This window comes from Dromaius novaehollandiae, chromosome 1, assembly GCF_036370855.1.
Source record: "Dromaius novaehollandiae isolate bDroNov1 chromosome 1, bDroNov1.hap1, whole genome shotgun sequence".
Lineage (NCBI taxonomy): Eukaryota > Metazoa > Chordata > Aves > Casuariiformes > Dromaiidae > Dromaius > Dromaius novaehollandiae.
In genome coordinates this window covers 9,762,330-9,782,427 of record NC_088098.1, presented here as the reverse complement: position 1 = coordinate 9,782,427, position 20,098 = coordinate 9,762,330, and the positions used below count along the sequence as shown (strand labels likewise).

Below are 20,098 nucleotides of genomic sequence, written 5' to 3'. Positions count from 1 at the left end.
TGAGTGGAGAGAAGGGAGGGGGATCCCAACATATTTTAGTAATCAGAAGTAACTATACAGGAGTCATAAATCCAAAGCTCTGCTCGTTATCATATGCAAGTTTGATTTGTTCCACTCTCCTCCATTTGACTAAAAGTTACTGAACTCTTCCCTATTAGCAGATAATGTATTAGTATTGTATAGCAATTTCCATCTCTGGTTTATGAGCTAAGTTTTTATACCCTATCCACATATCTACCATAGTTCCACCAAGATCTTGAAAATGAAAAACATCTTGGAAGAAGATTTATCCAAATACTAGAAATCAGCTCCAACAGAGACAATTATGCTGCTGAACTATTAGATTGTTGCCTGTGCTGTGGTGTAGGTCAGTTCATGTAAGGAATAAAATGGGGTGTAAAATAACTTTAAATAATACTTTTCCATTATTTGAGAAAAAGAGAAAAGATTTTTCTGATATATAAAAGTGTATATTTCAACATAAACTAAATATGAAGCAGTTTTGAAGATATTTCTAAAACTAATATAATAATATGTGTGCATATATTAATATTAAAAATATTCTGACACATAAATTCATACAGTTTTTTAAAGACTGTTGGGTTGTAAGAATTAAAGCATATTGGCTAATGTGTTAATAGTAGCGATTATTAATAAGGTGTGAACAGTCTTAATTTGCTCCTTAGAAGATCCAAGGAAGCTTTGTTTTGTATTCATCATGCTTTGTATTTATTATCTTTTAGATGTGTAGTACTATTGTTATATTACCAGTACATGTGTTTAAAGGTTTTAAAGAGTAAAACTTAGCATGCATTTTTTATTATGGATAAACATTAATGTTTTAAGATTAGCAGGAAATACTATGTATTCTTAGGATTATAATCTTTGTTAGTCTGCTTTGACATTAATTATAGATGTCTCCTGAAATATTGATTAATTCCATTAGAATCAGAAGGCTTTGTGAGTATTGGACTACACGTTGATACCATCACTACATTAACTTAAAGTGAATATCAGTGTCATTCACAAGCTCAAATTCAGTCTTGATGCGCATATGACCTATTGATCAGATTGTTATGAGAAAGACACTGGGAAGGAATAGCATGCAGTGCAGAGACTCTTAGTCTACGGCTTTATTTGAAATTAGAATTGGCTCTGTTTCAATAGCTTAACTTTTTACTTATGCTAATTGCTTTTAGATGTTATAAAAACAGACTGTAAAGGTGCCAACCAAGTTTTAGATGTATAAACTGATGTAATCATGTTTTCTGAAGTATTTGATTGGGAAGAAATAAGTGTTTTTGTTTTAGATCATTTCAAAGCGTATATATGATCTCTTAAAAGTAAATAGAAAATGTTTTTTTTTCCTAGAAAATCTATTTGTAAAATTACTCCTACTTCATTCAGGATGCTAAACCTCCAAGTTTGTTGTTGCTCTTTTATATTAAGCAACCTTCTGCTTGCGAAAAGTAGTGCAATTTAAAATGTAAATATTTAGCTCATGTTGTTATCTATCTTATTTCTGAGAAGTAGGTTTGAAGGTTATATGTGTATAGGGTTTTAATGAATCCAATGGATTTTAATGTTTTAAATAAATTTTCATGGTAAGACAATTTTTAGGGAGTTGGAATAGTAGGATATGATGTATTTTCCCACTTACATAGTTCCAGAAAAAAAAATCTGGTAAATGGAGAGAGAATGTGTGTGTGTATGTATATGTGTCTGTATATATTTATATATGTAATCTTAAACCTATTCCAAATTATTGTGATAATTTGGAAGTTATGATGAGTTTTAACTGATGAGCATATCTAAGAAACCAGATAGTTTTGCTGGTTAAATTTAAATTGAAAATATAAGTGTCACAAACAAGGCTTAGATTTTTGTATTGGCGTTCTTGTGTTGCTTGTTACAAGTTTGTTCTTAAGGTTCAAGAACTTCTCAGGTTTGTGTAGCTCTCTATACTGCTGGTTAGTCCCCAAAGCAGGGCTTTTCCCCTCAAGGACATCAAAATAACTCATCTGTTCTTAATTGCAATACCAGTTTTAACATTTGTTTTCAAGTTATTGCTACCACTTAAAATTAAAAATGCTGATGTGTCATCAGCATGGCTAGGTGGAACTGCTAACTAGCCATCCACATTTCTGCTTTTCCTAAAATAATGACCTGCCATTGTGAAAGAAAGCTGGGCTTTTAGTCTTTGTATGCAGTCCCTTATATGCTGAACACTCTTAACAGCTGCATGAAGAAGAGCTGTCAGTTTTGCAAATGTATGAAGGAACCGAATGCCTTTATCTTCTTTACTAGGCATTTCTTGAGGCAAGGCATCTTGATAATCACACATGTTAGAGGCAGCTGGTTTGGATAGGGTGGATAAAATCTTATTTATTGCTGCATGCTGTGTACTTGAAAGCTGGACAGTTCTTCGATTGTTGTATTTTGTACTTAAATTTTTTGAAGGACCTGTGATGCTGCAGAACCTGCAGTTACAAGGGAAGGGAATTAGGATGGAGCTGGTAGGGTCAGGAGTATATAGGTGTTTGAGTTGACTTGGGCCTTCATGTTAGATTAAGGGTTCCAGGCACTGGAAGCTTGAGCACCTTTGGAGTCCTGGGGACACTTCTGTATTCAGGGAAATCTAGCTTCGATCAAGTTTTGTGTATATTTAAATGCTTAATAATGGGAGCATGGAAGTCCTACCTTGAAGCTTATTCCCACATTTTTTTTGCCTTTAGAGCTAAACTTCTTTTGCACTGTTAGCTCTTTTTCTTTTCAGTGTCCTGCAGGTATGTACAATTTCAAAGAATTACATGAACAGTAAAGAGCCAGAGCCTGTATATAAACATTTTGACAATTTAATATTTAGATTTGACATGAAAAATAATTTAGATGTAAACAGTTGGAAATCAAAACTCTTTGAAGACAGTGTTGACTGGTGCTCTTAATAATTTAAAACTGAGAAGTTTTGCTGGTATTAACTTAGCTTCTTGAATTTATTCAAGAATTACATTATCAAATGTAATTCATACTTGTGCCATTTTTCGGTTGTTTAACATGTTCTTTTTCTCTTCTCTGGTCATTACATGATGCAGCTTAGCTTGCTGTCACTGCAGAGCTCTTTTCAATAAATTCTGCAACACATGTATTTTGCAAGACATACATGCGTTTTCCTGACCTAAGGTAGCAGCGGAAGAAATTGAACACCTAATGGTGTTTTTTACTTGCTTTTTCCTGTTAGTAACACTGGTTCTACCTATTTTTGTTTAGCATGGGAAGCAAAATATGCCAGTATGCTACTTTATAATGATATGTTTGTTTGCATGCATTTCCTTCTGATATGCTTGCAAGGGAAGTGTAGATGCTTGTGAAGACTGCGAAAAGGGAAATTGAATATCAGATCTAAATTTGATGTGCTGAGCATGGATGTTCATTCCCTAGAGTGCCTCTGTAACTTTCTTAAAGCATGAAAGAAAGAATGAAACTAGGTAGATTTTTTTTTTAATCACTTCTGAGAGACTGTAATAATACTTGCTGTCTGTAATTATCTCTTTAGCTCTTTTCAGTTTGCAACAGTATGCCTATATTTAATAGCCCTGCACTCGGATTTTAATAATTAAAGTTGATTATGGGTGACTGACCAGATCTACTAGTCTAATAAAACAGAATTGTGAAAGACTGTCTTCGTTAAAGTTGTCTTTGTCGCTCTCATTTTACCTCCTGCTGAAAGACTTGCTTTATAGAGCAATATTAAAAAAATATATATATGAGTGCCAAAAATCCCTACTTCTTCTTTCTTTGTAAAGAGGCAGATGCTGCTGCTCAGTCTCGAAGGAAGAATAAATGTTTACCGGAAAATATACGTAAGCCAGACTTAAAATCAAGCAGTCTTCTGTGCTTCCCAGAATTCCTTTAACAAATGCACTATTATTTGCTTAGAAGAAGAATGTCCCTTTAAAGGCTCTTTGAACTCTGGAACAGTATGAGCTATGAATGGAATTAGAAATATAGAGTTTGCTTTAGACTTTTATTGGCTCAAAGGCTTCCGCATTTGTTTCTTGTGTAATGAAGAGAGAGAGAAACTTGTATCCACTTTTCTGCCTTTGTCAAAAAATTGCTTTTGGAAGCGAGGAGGGGAATATTCTGGAGTACAAAAAACTCAGTCAGGGCTCTTTTCAGTAAATTTCACGAGGACCCGGTATTCTGTTTAAATCTGTATACAAAAAAGGCTTTAACAATTTAATAAAACTGTCTGGGTGGAGTGGTTATTCAAGATGCTGACTTTTTAGTTGCTGGCTGCTATCCAGATTGAGTTAGCTCTTAAACTTCCTTTTTTAATGACTTTTATTGTAGCCAGTGCTTATTTCTGCCCAATACAGTGCCTGGCTCTCACATTTTCCACAGTCTACAGTTTTTTTTTTTCAGATGCAAAGTCCAAAGTATTTCATAATACTTTTTTTTTTCTTTTTCTTTTTTTAAACCACAAGGCCAGTAGATTTTTTCAGTTCTTTAATGTAGCAAGCTAGAAATTGTTTGGGAGCTTAGATCTCATGAATGGAGAAAATTAAATTTGAAAATGAATAATTCAGTGCAGTAACCTCATTTGGAGAATAAACTCTTAGTGATTTACATTGTCCTCACTTTCAGTTTTAGATATGCTTTGGGCTTTTACTCATATCAGAAATTTTAAGTTTTTTGGCAGGTCAAATTTGGAGACACAGAACACAGCGCTAGCTTTTGTAATGAGTATGTTTGTTTACTCTGACTTCTGTATAAAACTTGTTATGTTTATGCTGGTCATAAGATCCTTTTTGACCAAGAAGGCTTTTGCTTTGTTTTTGTTAGACCTTCTAGTTTAAAACTCAAGACTGAAATAGAAAAGGACAAATCAGAGCAACACTTCTGGTTTAAGGTGTATCTATTCACGCTCAGGCCTTTAATGTCTGTTATCGTTTGCAGATTGAAAAGAGTAGGGAAGTCTTATTTTTTGCAGTGAGGTTAATTTTAAACAGGTTTGTTCAGTGATTGGGGTTCACCTTGCCTATCCACTAAGTGTCTAGGCTAAGCTAGTTAGTTGTGTAAGCTCTCTTTTACAGTCAATGAAGAGTCTTTGAATGAATTGCCCTCGTTAGGTGCATCTGTCTTGCTCTGGTGACCTGTAAGTGGTCTTGCACTTTCATGGTGAGACGAATAACATTTCAGACATCTTGCAGTTAGAGTATGTGTCTCAGTGTATATGGGTAAGTATAACTACTGGAACAGGCTGTAAAATCCACACAGTAAAACAGATCGTTGCCAGGTATTATCTAGAAACACTGTTTGCAAGTTCAAAACAATCTGAATATCTCTGCTCATTTCTTATAACACTTGAATATATTGCCTCATGTATTGACTTGTTCTTGTCACTTTATCTTGCAGTGTAAGTTCCTGAAGCTTAAGACTGGCCTTATTCATGATATCTGGCAGTAATAGAGTAACTTTCTTGTATAAACAATTGCACAATAGTTTCTTAAATTTACCATAGCTATCTGAAAGAGTAGGGTGATGGTTATTTAACAGGGCAGAACTCCTTCATCAAAATTGCGCTTAGTGCTAGGATTTTAACAAGTGCTTGCAGGATCAACCTTCAGTCTTTCTGAAGTTTTATCTCTTCCTTTGGTTCTGCTCCTATAAATGTACAAGGTTTTCCACAATACCTTGATGAGATTAGCGCCTCGGAGAAAATGACTCCTTTTATTTACAAGTTTTAATTAAAACCTTACTTTCAGATAAAACTAGGATCTTTAGAGAGTTTTGCAAATATATAGACTAGCATCCTAATGACAGTCTTTATGAAACTTTAAAACTGACAGCTTTTAAATAACGCCTCTTTTCTGAAAAATTAGCAGTGTCATATAAAGAAAAAGTTATTTAAAATTTTTTTGACTACCTCTATGGAGTATTATTCTAGCAGTGACTCAGTGGGAAAAGTGCTGCTTCCTCATATTCTTGCCATGTTTTGAGTTTTCCCCAGCTTGTGATCTAGTTGATTACCAGTGTGACCATGGGTGGCACTGCGCAATCTTAGAGGATGAAGCTAAAGACAATATAGCTGTAGAAGTGAGTCGAATAGAATAGGAAATACAGGGGGAGACAGAAAAAAAAATTGAAGGTGGCTTAAACTAAACAGATGAAAATAGCTTCTTGTATGGTATTTTCTTTAGAATTAATTGTAAAATCTGCTGCACTGTTGATGCTGTAGATCTGGTCTTTATCAATACTGGTAATGAGACATTGCACTCCACATCTGAGGCTGAAGCAAGTGTGGTGTTACCCTTCCGCTAACCTGTACAAGTGTGGATATTCCACTTCATGCAAGGAGGTTGTTTCTGCCTGCTTACTCGCCTCTCCCCTTCTTTCTCAACTAATTTACAGACTAGCTAGATCCAGTCCAGCAAAGATGGAACAAAGAAGATAGATTTGTTTATGAAGGAGTCTCTTGGAGGAAATAACCTATTATCTTCTTGCTTGCCTTATTGAAGATAAACTGATTTTGTTAGATCAGTGTCTCTTGAAATCTAATTTAGATTTATGTTCTTCTTAGATTGGCGCATATGATCAACAAATATGGGAAAAATCTGTAGAGCAAAGAGAAATAAAGGTAATAATATAGCATTTCAACATTTTGCTAATTGTGTATGCTGATATCATTTTCAGTGCATGTGATATTCTTTAGAACTGGTAAATTAGATTTCTGGTCTATAACCAAATGTAACTGACATATTATGCCCTACTTATATTACGTAATTAATAATCTACAGTATTTAAAGTGCTGCACCTTTTTCTGTACCTTGGTATAATTTTATTTTATTTTTGGTTATCTAAAAGCAAAGTTTTTTTTGGTGCCTTTGTCTATCTTTGTCTTCTCTTTATGATGAATTCTGATTTCAGTTATCTGAGCTCTCTTTACTTTCAGTTAGTTACCTTATACCTCCAGTTTACTTTTCCTCCTTTATGATGCTGTCATTGTTTTGTACAGTTTATTAGACTGGTAAGTACTTCAGGCTTGTTCCCCTGAACAAGCAGTTTAACTGTGTTTTTTTGCATTTCGGTTTAACTAACAGTGCCATCAATGTCTGACGCATTACTAAATTGTTTTTTTTTTTGGGGGGGGGGGAGGGGGATCAATCCTGTATGTAATGGTTTTATGGATTGTATATTATGCCATGTTCCATGATGTTAAAGTTACTGCCATTAACTTTTCCTTGCGATTAACCTTTTTTCTTCAAATACTGCACACAAGAAATATGCTGTTACTGCATGAGTTTAAAAGCCATTCCTAATCCTTAACATTAGCAAAATGCTCATTGCTTCAGTCTTCCTGTCCCCCCAGCCCCCCTTTTCCCTAGTACTTAAATAGCCAAACAGAATGTATTAGGGAGATTTGTTTGTATTGATGTGGAAATTATAACTGACCTGACTTAAGAAGTTTCCTGACTTCTGTACTAAGTCTGCAAATTAACTTTTAAATTGGAGATGATGATATTCTTACAAGAAGTGCTTCTAAACTTGGATGTTTGAATCTTTTCGTGATACTGTACATCCACATCTCCCTAACTTTGCAGTGTGCCTCCTTGAAGTGGCACAAGAAGTCCTTCAGGTCAGGGAAAATCAAAAGCTCATCCTGCAGCATATCGCAGAGCTGCATGGTGCCGAGCACGATGAAGCGAGCCAAGAGGCACCTGACGCTGTCTGCGCAGTGCTCTTGCGGTACGTGCGGCCTGCGCTGGTTTCAGCTACTTGGGGAAGAGCTGGGTGGCTGGGGTTGTGCCAGATAGCTTGGGTTACTGGGGGTGCCCAGTGGGTCTTAAAGGAACCATACTTCAAAGTTCAGCTTAAGATATTGCTTTGGTAAGTGCTGTTGTATGTTAATGTAATCAGAAGTCTTGCATGCAAAAATTGTGTCTCGATTTTAAATGTTTTTAAACAATATGCTGAGTATTCTACTCCACCGGAAAGGAATTCTGTTGAGAGTAAGAGTAGCTCTAGCAAGAAAACTGTATTATTATTATTTTTTTTTTAAAGTCAGACTTTCTCAATACTTGCTCTCCTGGAGGCACCAAAGGGATAAAAACATTCATAGGAATGTTCTCTCAAGAAGTCCCGCAGGATCCCTATGTCCTTGTCTCAGGCTCTCTGGTTTGCTAGGAGCTGTGTTTTCTGTACAATACTGATAGTACCAAGTGAGGTTTGTCCAATTGTCATATCTAATGCCAAAAAAACGTTTTAATTTGAGAGCTGTCAGGACTGTTTTAAAACATTTACAGAAGTCCCATGGTGTAGTACTATTTGTCAGAAGTGTGCAGAGAGACATTTCAGAAATATTCTTGACAACAAGTACAAGGAATTTCAAACCAAGACCCTAACATATTAGTTATTTTCAATGTCCTTTCAAGACCATGAAAACCATTCACCATTACAGTAGAAATTCTTATAACTACTCTATAGTAGGACATTATTCAAATGATATCTTGCAGATAGAGTCTTGTGCCTTTTAGAAATGCAGCTTGTTTGTAGTCCAATTATTGTAGTCCAATAATCAACAAATTAAGCACAACAGGAGAAATGATACTGTCCATGTAAGTTTATGTTGAGTGAGTTTTGTGTAATAAAGATATCACTGAAACAAACTACTAAGTTCAGGTATTGTAGAGCTCTAATTGTACAGTTTTAATCTCAAAGCTACTGCAGTACTGTCTTTAAGTGAACTTAGCTTTACTGAAAATTGCTATTTTTGAGTGGTAGATCTGTTTCCAATATTATAAACTTATTGCTTAGAGCTGTCCTATTAAGGTTCACTTAAAAATTTTTGCAAGAGAAAATTTTAACAATATTAAGTATTTTAAAAATTTTTATTTAAACTTTATTTTTGCTATTAGATAGCAAAAATATATTCAGTGCTGAAAAGAAATTATGTGAGCTAAACTGGATTGGCCTGAAGGGTATGAAACTTACACAGAAAAAAGTAAGAATTTTTTTAGTTAATCCTGCTTTGAAACTCTTCTGCATATGTTATAGGTATCTGTGACACCTTAAAGAGTGGAGAAAGTGCATCTTAGTGAATAGAATTCTTTCACTGGGTGCGATACAAAGTAGAGGATCTAGTTCAGCATAGTTCATGGACACCAAAGAGATTTGAACAATGGAATTTCTTAAAAATGTATCATCATTGCTTTTCCTGTGAAAGATGCCTTACTGCTGACTTGATTTTTGCAGAATTCTGTCTTTAAGACACAAATATAATTTTAGCCACAGTGGTAGATTGTTCATAGCATTGGGGTGAGAGAAGGTTTATTTCTTCTAAGCAGGATGTGAATCTTTATTTAGATCTTGAAATACATTTGAGAATTATCATACCATACAACATTTTATTTCTAAGATTTAGATTTTTTTTGTGCAAAATGAGTGGCTTGCTTGTGCAAGATTTGACAAGAGTCTGTAACTAGTTCTGGATTTATAACAATTCTAATTGTGGACTTGTTTTACCTTCCACGTAAAATGCTGCAATCTTAAAATTGCTATTTCTTAAAAAAAAATTTCCATGTGAAGCTCTGTGCATTGTTAATTCTCCAGTACAACTGTTATTCTGCATTTGCCATCCTAGGAGCTGATTTTGTCCTATCCATGTTTTACTTCTGTTAAATGTATTGTTTATGCAAGCTCTGATTATTATTATTATTTTTTCTAACAGACATATCTAGTGATCACTCTGTATCTATTTCATTGTGAACAGTTCTACTCTTTCATTTCAGTGTGAAAAATAAATCCAGCTGAAATCAGGTTTAAGAAAAGTATGAAGAGTAACATGACCAGATTTCACTGATCTTTTTCTCATTGATGTTCATTTCATTTTTACACTTTCACCTCAATTTAATTCATATATTTAAGTAATAAATGTTTCTACATGTTTATGAAATATGACAGTGTTGGAAATTTATGATTTACCAGTGAATTTAAGTAGTTTCTGAATGTTAAACCATTTCCATCATAATTCCATTCCTATGCTAAATTTTTTTTGAAATTTTAGATTTTACTTTGTATGAATTGTACTCCTTGGATTCATTTTTAGATAATGTGACTAAGAGCATAGTCTAAGAGAATCAGGATAAACTCACAGTTATATCTAAAGCTTGAGAGTATAGTGCCACATTTTAGCTTTAAAAATAAACTTGACAGTTGTGCAAGACTGTTTGGCTCTTCAGTCAAGGAGGATAGTGTTTCTAAAAGGCAGAATAAGCAGAAACTTTTTCCCTGATGTTTTTTATGGGGGGTGGCAGTGGTGGTTTTTCTTTCTTTCTTCCTTTTTTTTGGTTTCTTTGTTTCCTTTCTTCTTTAACAGGCTACTCTTTATCCAGTGTTAAGAAAAATTCAGTACTTTTCCAGAGCTTCGTACTTACAGTAGTGGAGCTTGCTCTTATTAGTGGCTCTTGATGTGCAATATAGTTTGTTATTGTTTTCAAAATAAGGAATTACAATGTGCATATTTTGTGAAGCTTAATTGGACGTAGAAAAAAGATTCAGGAAAGTAATTTGTGGCAAAAGGTATGAAAACCTAATAGAAACATATTACTAATTCTTGCAAGTGTGTGCATAATATGTTGTTTGCATAATCCCAAGCCAAAGGAAATGAGTGCTCAGAGCTTAATCGTGTTTGAAAAACTACCTTATGGTCAGTAATTGGTAAGATTTTGTATAGATTGTAAAGTGTGTAAAAGACATTTATTGTTCCTTGTTTCCTGGAACATTTATTTCACGGTACTTACATCCATGAAGTTTATATTTTTGTCTGAATTTTTAATAACAATATAGTTTAAATACAGTTACTGACCACATCAGTATTTTTCTTTTGCAATTTGAGTTCTGTGTGAATGTATTCTGATAGTATTTGCATGTTGCAGGGTCTGAGAAACAAACCAAAGAAAACAGGACATGTGAAACCAGACCTTATAGATGTTGATCTTGTAAGAGGTAGGTCTTGAGCTAGAAAAGGTTGAATTTCTCGGCAGTTCAAAATTTTGAGGGTGATATTTAAAAAAAAAAAAAAAATCCAAAAAACTGTTGTCTTATGTCTCGTAACAAGAGTGGATTAGGAAGTATTTAAAAAAAATGAACACATGTAATTACTCTGTTAAGAAGACAGATAGGAAGTATCATTTAAAGAAGACCTCTAGATTAAAAGTTAAAAGATTTTTAGTTTAATTTTGGCAGGTAGATTTAGATTTTGAATAGAGAAATAGAAGAATTGTCCTGGATCCTGGTTTTGGAGTTACAGTTCAGAAATCAGCTATTTTTATACATTTAGACTTTCTTCCAGATCTTCTGACATCTAGAAGAAATGTCATGTTGAAATTTCTGGACTGTAAAAATTATATAGTCCTTCAATATTTCTTTTCTGTTTTAAGGAACAAAATGGCGAAAGAAGGCGAAAAGCCACACACATTCATTTCATTTTCCACATGCCTTAAAAAGGCTAGAAAAAAAAATTATTTGGTATTTTTTACATGAGCCCAGTAGCCAGTATGGACTCCTGAATCCATTCAAGTAGTGCTCTTCAAATTCAAATCTATAATCAGCTGAAGTTTTGATGAAATTATAGCAGTTCTGTGAAATGTCTAATAGTATTTGTTTGTCTGGGAAGAAAATAGGTAGCAAAAAATCTGTGTTCTATGTAATGAAACATGGCAAACTTTAAGAAAATGAGCTGTTTTTAAAAGCTGTTACAGTAGTGCTCTTTGGTACAAATACCTAGTTGACTTCTGACTAATAAAACCTTCATTCCCAAAAACAGGAATAAGGGATGAAGAAAAAATCAAATAACAGTTGAGTTTTAAAGAAACATCAGATCTGAAGGCTGATATTTATGAGAAATACGGAACAGTGGTAGATGACTTCAGTGTACTATATATCCTACATATATGTAAATAGCATTTAAGTAAGGACTGCTCTGCAGAGATGTCTTAAGCTGACATTAAAGAACTTCCAGTACTGGCAGTATTTTACCTATATCAGCACGGAGCTCAGTAATGCCAATTCCACTTGTAAGCAGACTTAACAGCATGTGGTGTGTTGCCCTTCCCAATCTATAGCCTTAGCATAATTTAAGTCATAACCCCATTAGCTCTAAGTAAATGTTACACTTTTTTCTAGTGGCAATCTTCAAAAAGAAAAAGAAATGAAAGGATATGGGGCGGGGGGAAAGGCTGAGTGAGACCAAGAGTAGTGTTGGTGGAAAAGGAAAGATGAAATTTTTACTGGCGTGGTTCCCCTGTTCCTGGGGCTAGTCCTCAGTTTGACCGATACTATTCTACACTTCTCAACCCTATTGCAGTTTCCTGAATGAATTGCCTGGAGCAGGTTACACATGTTGATGCTCTGCTGTGCCTGCACAGGCATGTGAACTTCTTGTGTGTCTTCCTGTTGCTTCATACCAAGTTTTTGATACCTTAGTGAAACAAAGTAAATAAATTAATTTTGACATGGTAGAAAATGGCAGTGTTTTGTTACTCATGCATTCAAAAAATCTAAATATTGTTAGAAGTTTCTGATGATGGTAGTCAAGTTTTGGATTGAGGATATAGTTATTTATAGAATCAATTGTTAAGTATACTTATTTATCTAAATCTGGTACTTCTTTTCACTATCTTAACTACTCTCATATTCAGCAACTCAAGTTATAATTAGCTCTAACAATAAAATATATCCACATTTTTTTAACCTTATTTAAAATCTCTCTGTCGTTCTCTCTGTGGTTTTTAAATTATTTTATTTTTATTTTTTATTTTATTTTATTTTTTAGGGTCTGCTTTTGCTAAAGCAAAACCTGAAAGTCCTTGGACATCTCTGACCCGCAAAGGAATTGTGAGAGTTGTGTTCTTTCCGTTCTTCTATGGGTGGTGGCTACAAGTGACGTCAAGGGTCATCTTTTTCTGGCTGCTTGTTCTGTACCTTCTTCAAGGTAGAGTTGGCTTACAGGATCAACTTTGACTGAATGCCTTATTTTAACCATTTGAAAATTGGTGCATTTTAGTTCACTCTGTGCTATTATGGTTAATTCCAATATTTTCTGAAACTGTTTGCAGTTCCAGGCATGTGTCTTTGGATTAACATTTCTTTCCATGTATAAAGGGGACGTCTTGAAAATTTAAGGGTTTCCTCACAGGCTTTCTTCAGCATTTAGCGCATGTGTTAGTTTGTCATCTGTATGTAATTTAGATTTCCAGGACTATCTAATTTATTTCAGGACTGAGAGGTGTCAAAGGGCCTTTTGGCTTGGGTGGTGTATTTTGTCTTGGGCTTTTAATCTTTCTGCTGCTTTTGCAGTTCAGGAGCCCTTACCAAGAGGCAGGAAATGCCAAACCTGCCAAGGTGTGACTGTATGTACAGCCTGCTGGGATGATCTTTGACCAGTTTCTAGTTGGCCTTCCACATGTTACCTGGTCATATTAGATGCAATTAAGCTTCTAACTTATACTTTAGTCAAACCTCAGCCATGCTCCTGAATGACTGACAAATAACAGGCTATTTGTCCTATGTCCTTCTGCTAATTTCCTCATTTCACATGGAGATAGTGTACATCTTAGTTTTATACTTCCTGGATTATAGAAGGGCTTTTGGGCACCTGTTGTCAAACAGATGGCAGTTTTCAACATTTAAATAGTGCACCAAATCTCAAGTTCTAGAGATCTGATTTTATATTCCTCTTAATTTATATATAATACATAAAAGGAAAATTAGAAAGGGAAGAATGTAATGTAATGAGTCAGTACCTAACGGTGTGAAAGCCAACAAGAGCCTAAGTGCATCAGAAGCGTGTACAACAGAAACGGAAGGTTGATGAAAGTTGAGCACTTTAAGTACCCTGAGAAACTAAATGATGGACACATTTTCCGCTGAAATCCAGTAATAATACAGAATTGTTTTTCAATTTTACCATCTGTCCTTGCTGTTGTGAATCACTGTCTTTTGGAAATATATGTAAAACAAGAATCAGGACAAAAGGGGAAAGTGTCTCTTTGCGATGGTGTTAGCAGCTTTGAGAATGTGTGAAATCAATTTCACAGTGTCAGTCTTCCCAAACTTGAAATGTATTGACAAATATTCATGTGACCTACTCTCAGAACTTCCCCTTATCCACAGTACTTAAGAAGTATTACTGTATACATTAGCTTTTGTGTGTACTGTGCTAAGTGATACCACAATATTAGTCATTTTTATCATGTTGATAGCGTTATAGATAGTAAGATGCATGAATTATACTTAGTTCATTGCCATGTTCTTAGGTAGCTTATTTTGAGAAACACTTGTCATTATAGTAATTTTTTTATATTCCAGTGCTTAAATTTGTTTTTTAAATCTACCCATGTTGTGTTTGTAGAGCCTTCATAAGGTGCTAAAAGAAGCAGCAAAATAATAAGACTGAGCGAAGCACACATTTGAGACGAGCGCTTTTATTAAAGAAGTTCTTTAGGGAATTTATTACAGAGATAAGGTGTAATTCACTCCCCCCCCCCAGTCTCTCTGCACCTACATGGCAAAATAGTTCTGATTTCTGTACCCTAAAGCATTTTTAGTGAATCAGAAAACAGTCATGAAGTTGTTGATTTAAAAATACTGAAAAACAAGTAACAGTATTTGATATTAGAATATAATCCAGCTATTTGAAACTCTTGTCATTTAAATTGTGCTGAATTAAATTTGGGTTTTATTTTGTTTTGTTGTTTTTTAAAAATAAATGGAAAGACTTACAATATGCATGTAAATGAAATGAAATTGACTTTGTTTGGAAGCTATTTAAAACAACCCCCTCCAACCTCTCTTTCTAGCATATATAACTTTTGTTTATATTTTACTCAGAAGGTGTTTTCTGTCCTTCAGTTCATACAAGATCAGTAAGACCACACCAGAACATCAAAAATCTGTTATGCAAACTTAATGACAAAACACTTCAAAATCTCACTGGCTTCTCTTCCGTGCTGAATCTAAATTTTGTGTTGTAGTCGAATTTTTTTTCGACAGTATTGTAAAGTGATATGACTTGGGTTTTTTTATAGATATTTAGCTGAACAATCTTTATATTTAATTCTAAAGTATTCTTGTGGATTTATAAAGTGCCATTGCTTGCAATTAGTGCTTTGAAATTGTTTAGGTTTAGCAGGATACTTCCTAACATAAATCTACAGAAAAGAACTCTTTTGACTGTAGAGAAAACTCCATATTTTATTTGCATTGGTTTCCTTCAGTATAAATAGGTATGATTAGCAAAATGTGTGATAAGAGAACTACAGAGAAACAAGTTTCTTGCCCAAGGTCACGTAACAAGCCAATGAATAAATGCAGAAATAAAACACTGTTGTTCTGATTCCTTATCACCTAAATTGTGCTGTTACTTCATTTTTACTTTTAAAATATTTCAATAGTATAATAGGAAAACTAACCTTAAGTGTGAAATTATAGTGTATATTTCTATCATATATTTCTTAAGTATGAACCAAAGAAACTTTAATACTGATATAACAATTGCTTATTGTGGTGAGATGCACATTATCTCTCTCTTTGTGCATTTGTGTGTATATATATATGTATGTATATTCATATTTCTTAGAAATATATTTCAGAGTTTTAAATATTAAAAGATAAGTGGTTGCTGGTCTTTGAAATGTACAGTTGCTTTCTTTGATATGTTGATTTCTTTGTTTGTACTAACAAACAAGGAAGGACTGATTGGAGATGGGAAGGTTGGGGGCAGCCTTCGCTGCAGTGACCATGAGATAGTGGAGTTCAAGATCCTGTGAGGAAGAAGCAGGGCAAAAAGTATGATCACAACAGTGGACTTCAGGAGAGCAAACTTTGGTCTCTTCAGGGACCTTCTTGGAAGAATCCCATGGGATAAGGCCCTAGAAGGAAAAGGGGCCCAAGAGAGATGGTTAATATTCAAGGATCACTTCCTCCAAGCTCAACAGCAGTGCATCCCAGTGAGCAGGAGGTTGAGCAAAGGGGGCAGGAGACCTGTGTGGATGAACAAGGAGCTCCTGGCAAAATTCGGACAGAACAAAGAAGTGCATACAAGGTGGAAGCAGGGACAGGCCACTTGAGAGCATTGTAGGAACATCATCTGAGTGTGCAGGGATGTGACTAGTAAGGCCAAGGCCTACTTGGAAGTGAATCTGGCAAGGGATGTCAAGGATGACAAGAAGGGCTTTTTTAAATACATCAGTAACAAAAGGAGGACTAGGGAGAATGTGAGTCCGCTACTGAATGGGGCAGGGGCCCTGGTGACAAATGAAGGCAGAGATACTGAATGCCATCTTTGCTTCAGTCTTTACTGCTAAGACCAGCCTGCAGGAATCCCAGACCCTAGAGACCACAGAGAAAGTCTGGAGAAAGAAAGACTTTCCTTTGCTGGAGGAAAATTTGGTTAGAGATCATTTAGGCAAACTGGACTTCCACAAGTCCATGGGCCCTGATGGGATGCACCCATGAGTACTGAGGGAGCTGGTGGATGTCACTGCTAGGCCACTCTTAATCATCTTTGAAAGGACATGGAGAACAGGAGAGGTGTCTGAGGACTGGAAGAACAGTAATGTCACTCCAGCCTTCAGAAAGGGCGAGAAGGAGGACCCAGGGAACTACAGGCCAGTCAGCCTCACCTCCATCCCTGGAAAAGTGATGGAACAGCTTATTCTGGATGCCATCTCTAAGTCTGTGAAGGATAAGAAGGTGATCAGGAGTAGTCAGCAAGGATTCACCAAGGGGAAATCACACTTAACAAACCTGATAGCCTTCTACAATGGGATGACTAGCTGGGTAGATGAGAGGAGAGCAGTGGATGTTGTCTACCTTGGCTTCAGGAAGGCTCTTTGACACTGTCTCCCATAACATCCTCATAGGCAAGCTCAGGAAGTGCGGGATAGATGAGCAGACAGTAAGGTAGATTAAGCTCTGCCATTCAGCCAGTTCTCGGAGGGTTGTGCTCTGTGGTGCAAAAGCTGTTTTATGTGATTTTTATTTGTGTCTTTTTCACAAAATAAACCACTGTCTGTCATCTAGAAAAGTACTAGTCCAGATATTGTAAGTAACTTCTTTTGGAAGAAGTTGATTTCTTCTAGATCACTCTGCTATTTTTTTTTTAAATAGCAGAAGAAATACTGTAGTGAAGTCTGAAGTTATTCTGTGGAAGCCTAGTCCTGCAATTCGTTTCACATGGAGTCAATCCATGGAGCTCTGTGTACTCAGAAATACATGCAAGTTAGGAAAAAATTGATAGGAAACTAGAAATAGATTACCATAATAAAAAATAATTCTACGGTTTTGCACATTCATTCTGACAATGGCTACCTTGGTAAAGATTTCCTTGCTAAAAATGGGTCTAGTCTCCTTTTGGTAGAAAACATTGCATCCTGGTATCAGCTGTGTTAGGGGTGATTTCATGTGATATATTCTTTGTATTTGAATGTTAAATGTAATCTTGCATGTGGCTATATTTCTTTTTTTAAGAATGTTATTAGAGAACTAATGAAGGTCGTTGAACTTGTACTGTGTATTTCTTGTGTGAGGAGCAGGTTTAAGAGGTGAGACTTTCACTTTTTAGTGGTACAAGAACAAAAGCAAGTTCTCATGGGATGTGAGGATCTTGGGAGCAGTGAATTATTTCCCCTTTCTGTTCCTGAATTATTTCTTCTTTTCTTTTATTTCTTTTATTTATTTTATTTTTTTTTTATTTTTCCTGGTAGTTTTCCTCACCCATGCTTCAGAACACAGTGCTTCGAACTGTAGAGGCAGAGTGACAGGAATAGGCGATAAGCAGAGAAAAAGATAGGGCTTGCCTCTTCTGTCTGTCCCATGTCTGTTGAATGTGTCTGGACTGACCTAAAGCCTGTTTAAAGCATTTCTGAGTTGCAGAAGGGGTTGGGTTCTATGTATAGGAGCAAAAAGAGCTGTGATTGTGTAGAAAAAACTGATTATAGAGTTACAAAGTTAACAGTTAGCTAGGGAATTGGAACCTGCCCCTTTATCCATCGCATGTGCTAGTTGGAGTCCTGGTCACTTCAGTTGGACTACCTTGTAATTTATATTGTTTGTCTTTGATCTTTCCTCATTACTACAAAATATACATACAAGTACATATATAATATTGTCTGTGTGAGCAATTTTGTCCTCTGGAATATGGAGTTTAGAATACTTTCTGCTAGAGTATATAAAGAGTCCCTAGTCTATTGGTCATTACTGTGTTTAAATTTATGTATGGTTTCAGAGAATCACAGGACAGTTGAGGTCAAAGGGACCTCTAGAGATCACCTAGGCCAAACCCCTGCTCACAGCAGGGTCAACTAGAGCAGATTGCTCAGGGTCATGTCCACTGGGTTTTGAATATCTCCAAGGATGGAGAGACTACAGCCTTTCTGGGCAACCTGTTCCTGGTTTGCTGACTCCTACACTCATCTAACTTGTTGGATTGTACTGTGTCATTTTAGGCCAGGCAGAACTAAATTTATCTGGGTTGCTTGGTGCTGTTTGCTTTTTCTTTTTATGTTCTACTGAAGCTTCATCTTAATTTAAAACTTTCATGTTGCATCTAGCTTTCTAAGTGTTTTTTTTTTCTCCCTTACTTTATTCTGCCACCTCTTTTGAGCAGTAGCTCTACCGTGACAAGTGTCAAAGAAGAGATGAGTATTAAGATAAGTTGAAAAAGTGATTCCATACTGAATCTGCAACTGTTTAAATCATGCTTATTCTCTATATCATTAAAATTATTATTCCTTCCTCCAAGAATTACGTGAGTTGGTTTAAAGTACAAAGAACAGCATGTGACTGTTTCTGATTTTAAGAAAATCCAAATAAAGAGTTGGCTGTTCTAGACAATTCAAATGTCGAACTGAACTTCATTTTCCTTCTTTTGCAGTTGCTGCTGTAGTGTTATTCTGCACAGCCCGGAGCCCACATAATATACCTATAACTGAAGTAATTGGGCCCATATGGCTAATGTTGCTACTTGGAACTGTGCACTGTCAGATTGTTTCAACGCGAACTCCCAAGCCACCTCCCAGCACTGGGGGCAAAAGAAGAAGGTATAGTCTCTATCTAAATACTTATAATTTAGGATTGTTAAACTATTCTGAAGAACATGCATGAAAAATTGTGGGAGTTTACAGTCTGTGCTTCGCAAGAGATGAGAAATTGATGCTCTGTTTTTGTCTGAAATTTTAAAATTGGCACTTAAATTGCAGTTTTCCTCTTTAAATTTTGTGATTGACTAACTTAACTTTCGAGCATTGATTTATTTAAGTTTTACTGCCTTGAATCTGAGATTTTGCCTCAGAACAGCTTGTAATTGACTATTAGTGGAATGAAAGTATTTATATTACTGCAAGTTTAGTTTTAGAGCTTCATAGAGTACTGATCAATTATCTTTGTGGGCAATGTACATTAAAAAAATGCGATTGGAGACACAGAAATTAAGTCTTTCAGCACTTCATTGAATATGTTTTGGTACAGTGAGTTTGTTCCATTAAAATGGGAAAACCTACAGTAAGTGTGTTGTATTTTGCAGATTTAAGTCTTTTATGATCAGATGAAATATATCTTTGGCTTAAGGTTTATGAAAATAAGTAATTGCTATGCTTAGTTTTATTAAATGGAATTCATTAAATCTACATGATAAACCTTTAGCAAAGTATTTTGAAATATTGCTTCAAACTGCTGACCACCTTATATAAGTCGTAGATTGCACTTATAAAGCTACCTTCCAATTTTAATCTCTTCTAATGAAGGAAATTAAGGAGAGCAGCACATTTGGAAGTACATAGGGAAGGAGATGGCTCTAGTACCACAGATAACACACAGGAGGGAACAGTGCAGAGCTACGGTACAAGCACCTCTTACAGTATTGGCGCTGTCTTCAGAGATATCTGGCATGCTGCTTTCTTTTTATCAGGGTTTGTATTTATTTAAGGCTACATATGTGTTAGAGATGCACTATCCCTTTTCTGAAAGAGTAAACATTGATCTAATGATTAGATAAACCTTTGTTGATCCAGGTTTGTTTTGTTTTTTTAATAGTAAACTG

General features: G+C 35.3%; 1 protein-coding gene across 9 annotated transcripts in view; it reads left to right on the top strand.

Moving 5' to 3' along the window:
* Positions 1 to 20,098, top strand: part of PHTF2 (putative homeodomain transcription factor 2) — a 76,660-nt gene that overhangs the window by 23,728 nt on the left and 32,834 nt on the right. For 8 of the 9 annotated variants that reach the window (XM_026095020.2, XM_064505178.1, XM_064505164.1 and 5 more), the window contains 5 exons: positions 6,581 to 6,637; positions 10,935 to 11,004; positions 12,833 to 12,991; positions 18,935 to 19,100; positions 19,803 to 19,967. In XM_026095020.2, the coding sequence (XP_025950805.1) occupies positions 6,581 to 6,637; positions 10,935 to 11,004; positions 12,833 to 12,991; positions 18,935 to 19,100; positions 19,803 to 19,967 (617 nt within the window). The remainder of the gene's footprint in view (positions 1 to 6,580; positions 6,638 to 10,934; positions 11,005 to 12,832; positions 12,992 to 18,934; positions 19,101 to 19,802; positions 19,968 to 20,098) is intronic. The other variant, XM_026095028.2, reaches the window with a different exon arrangement.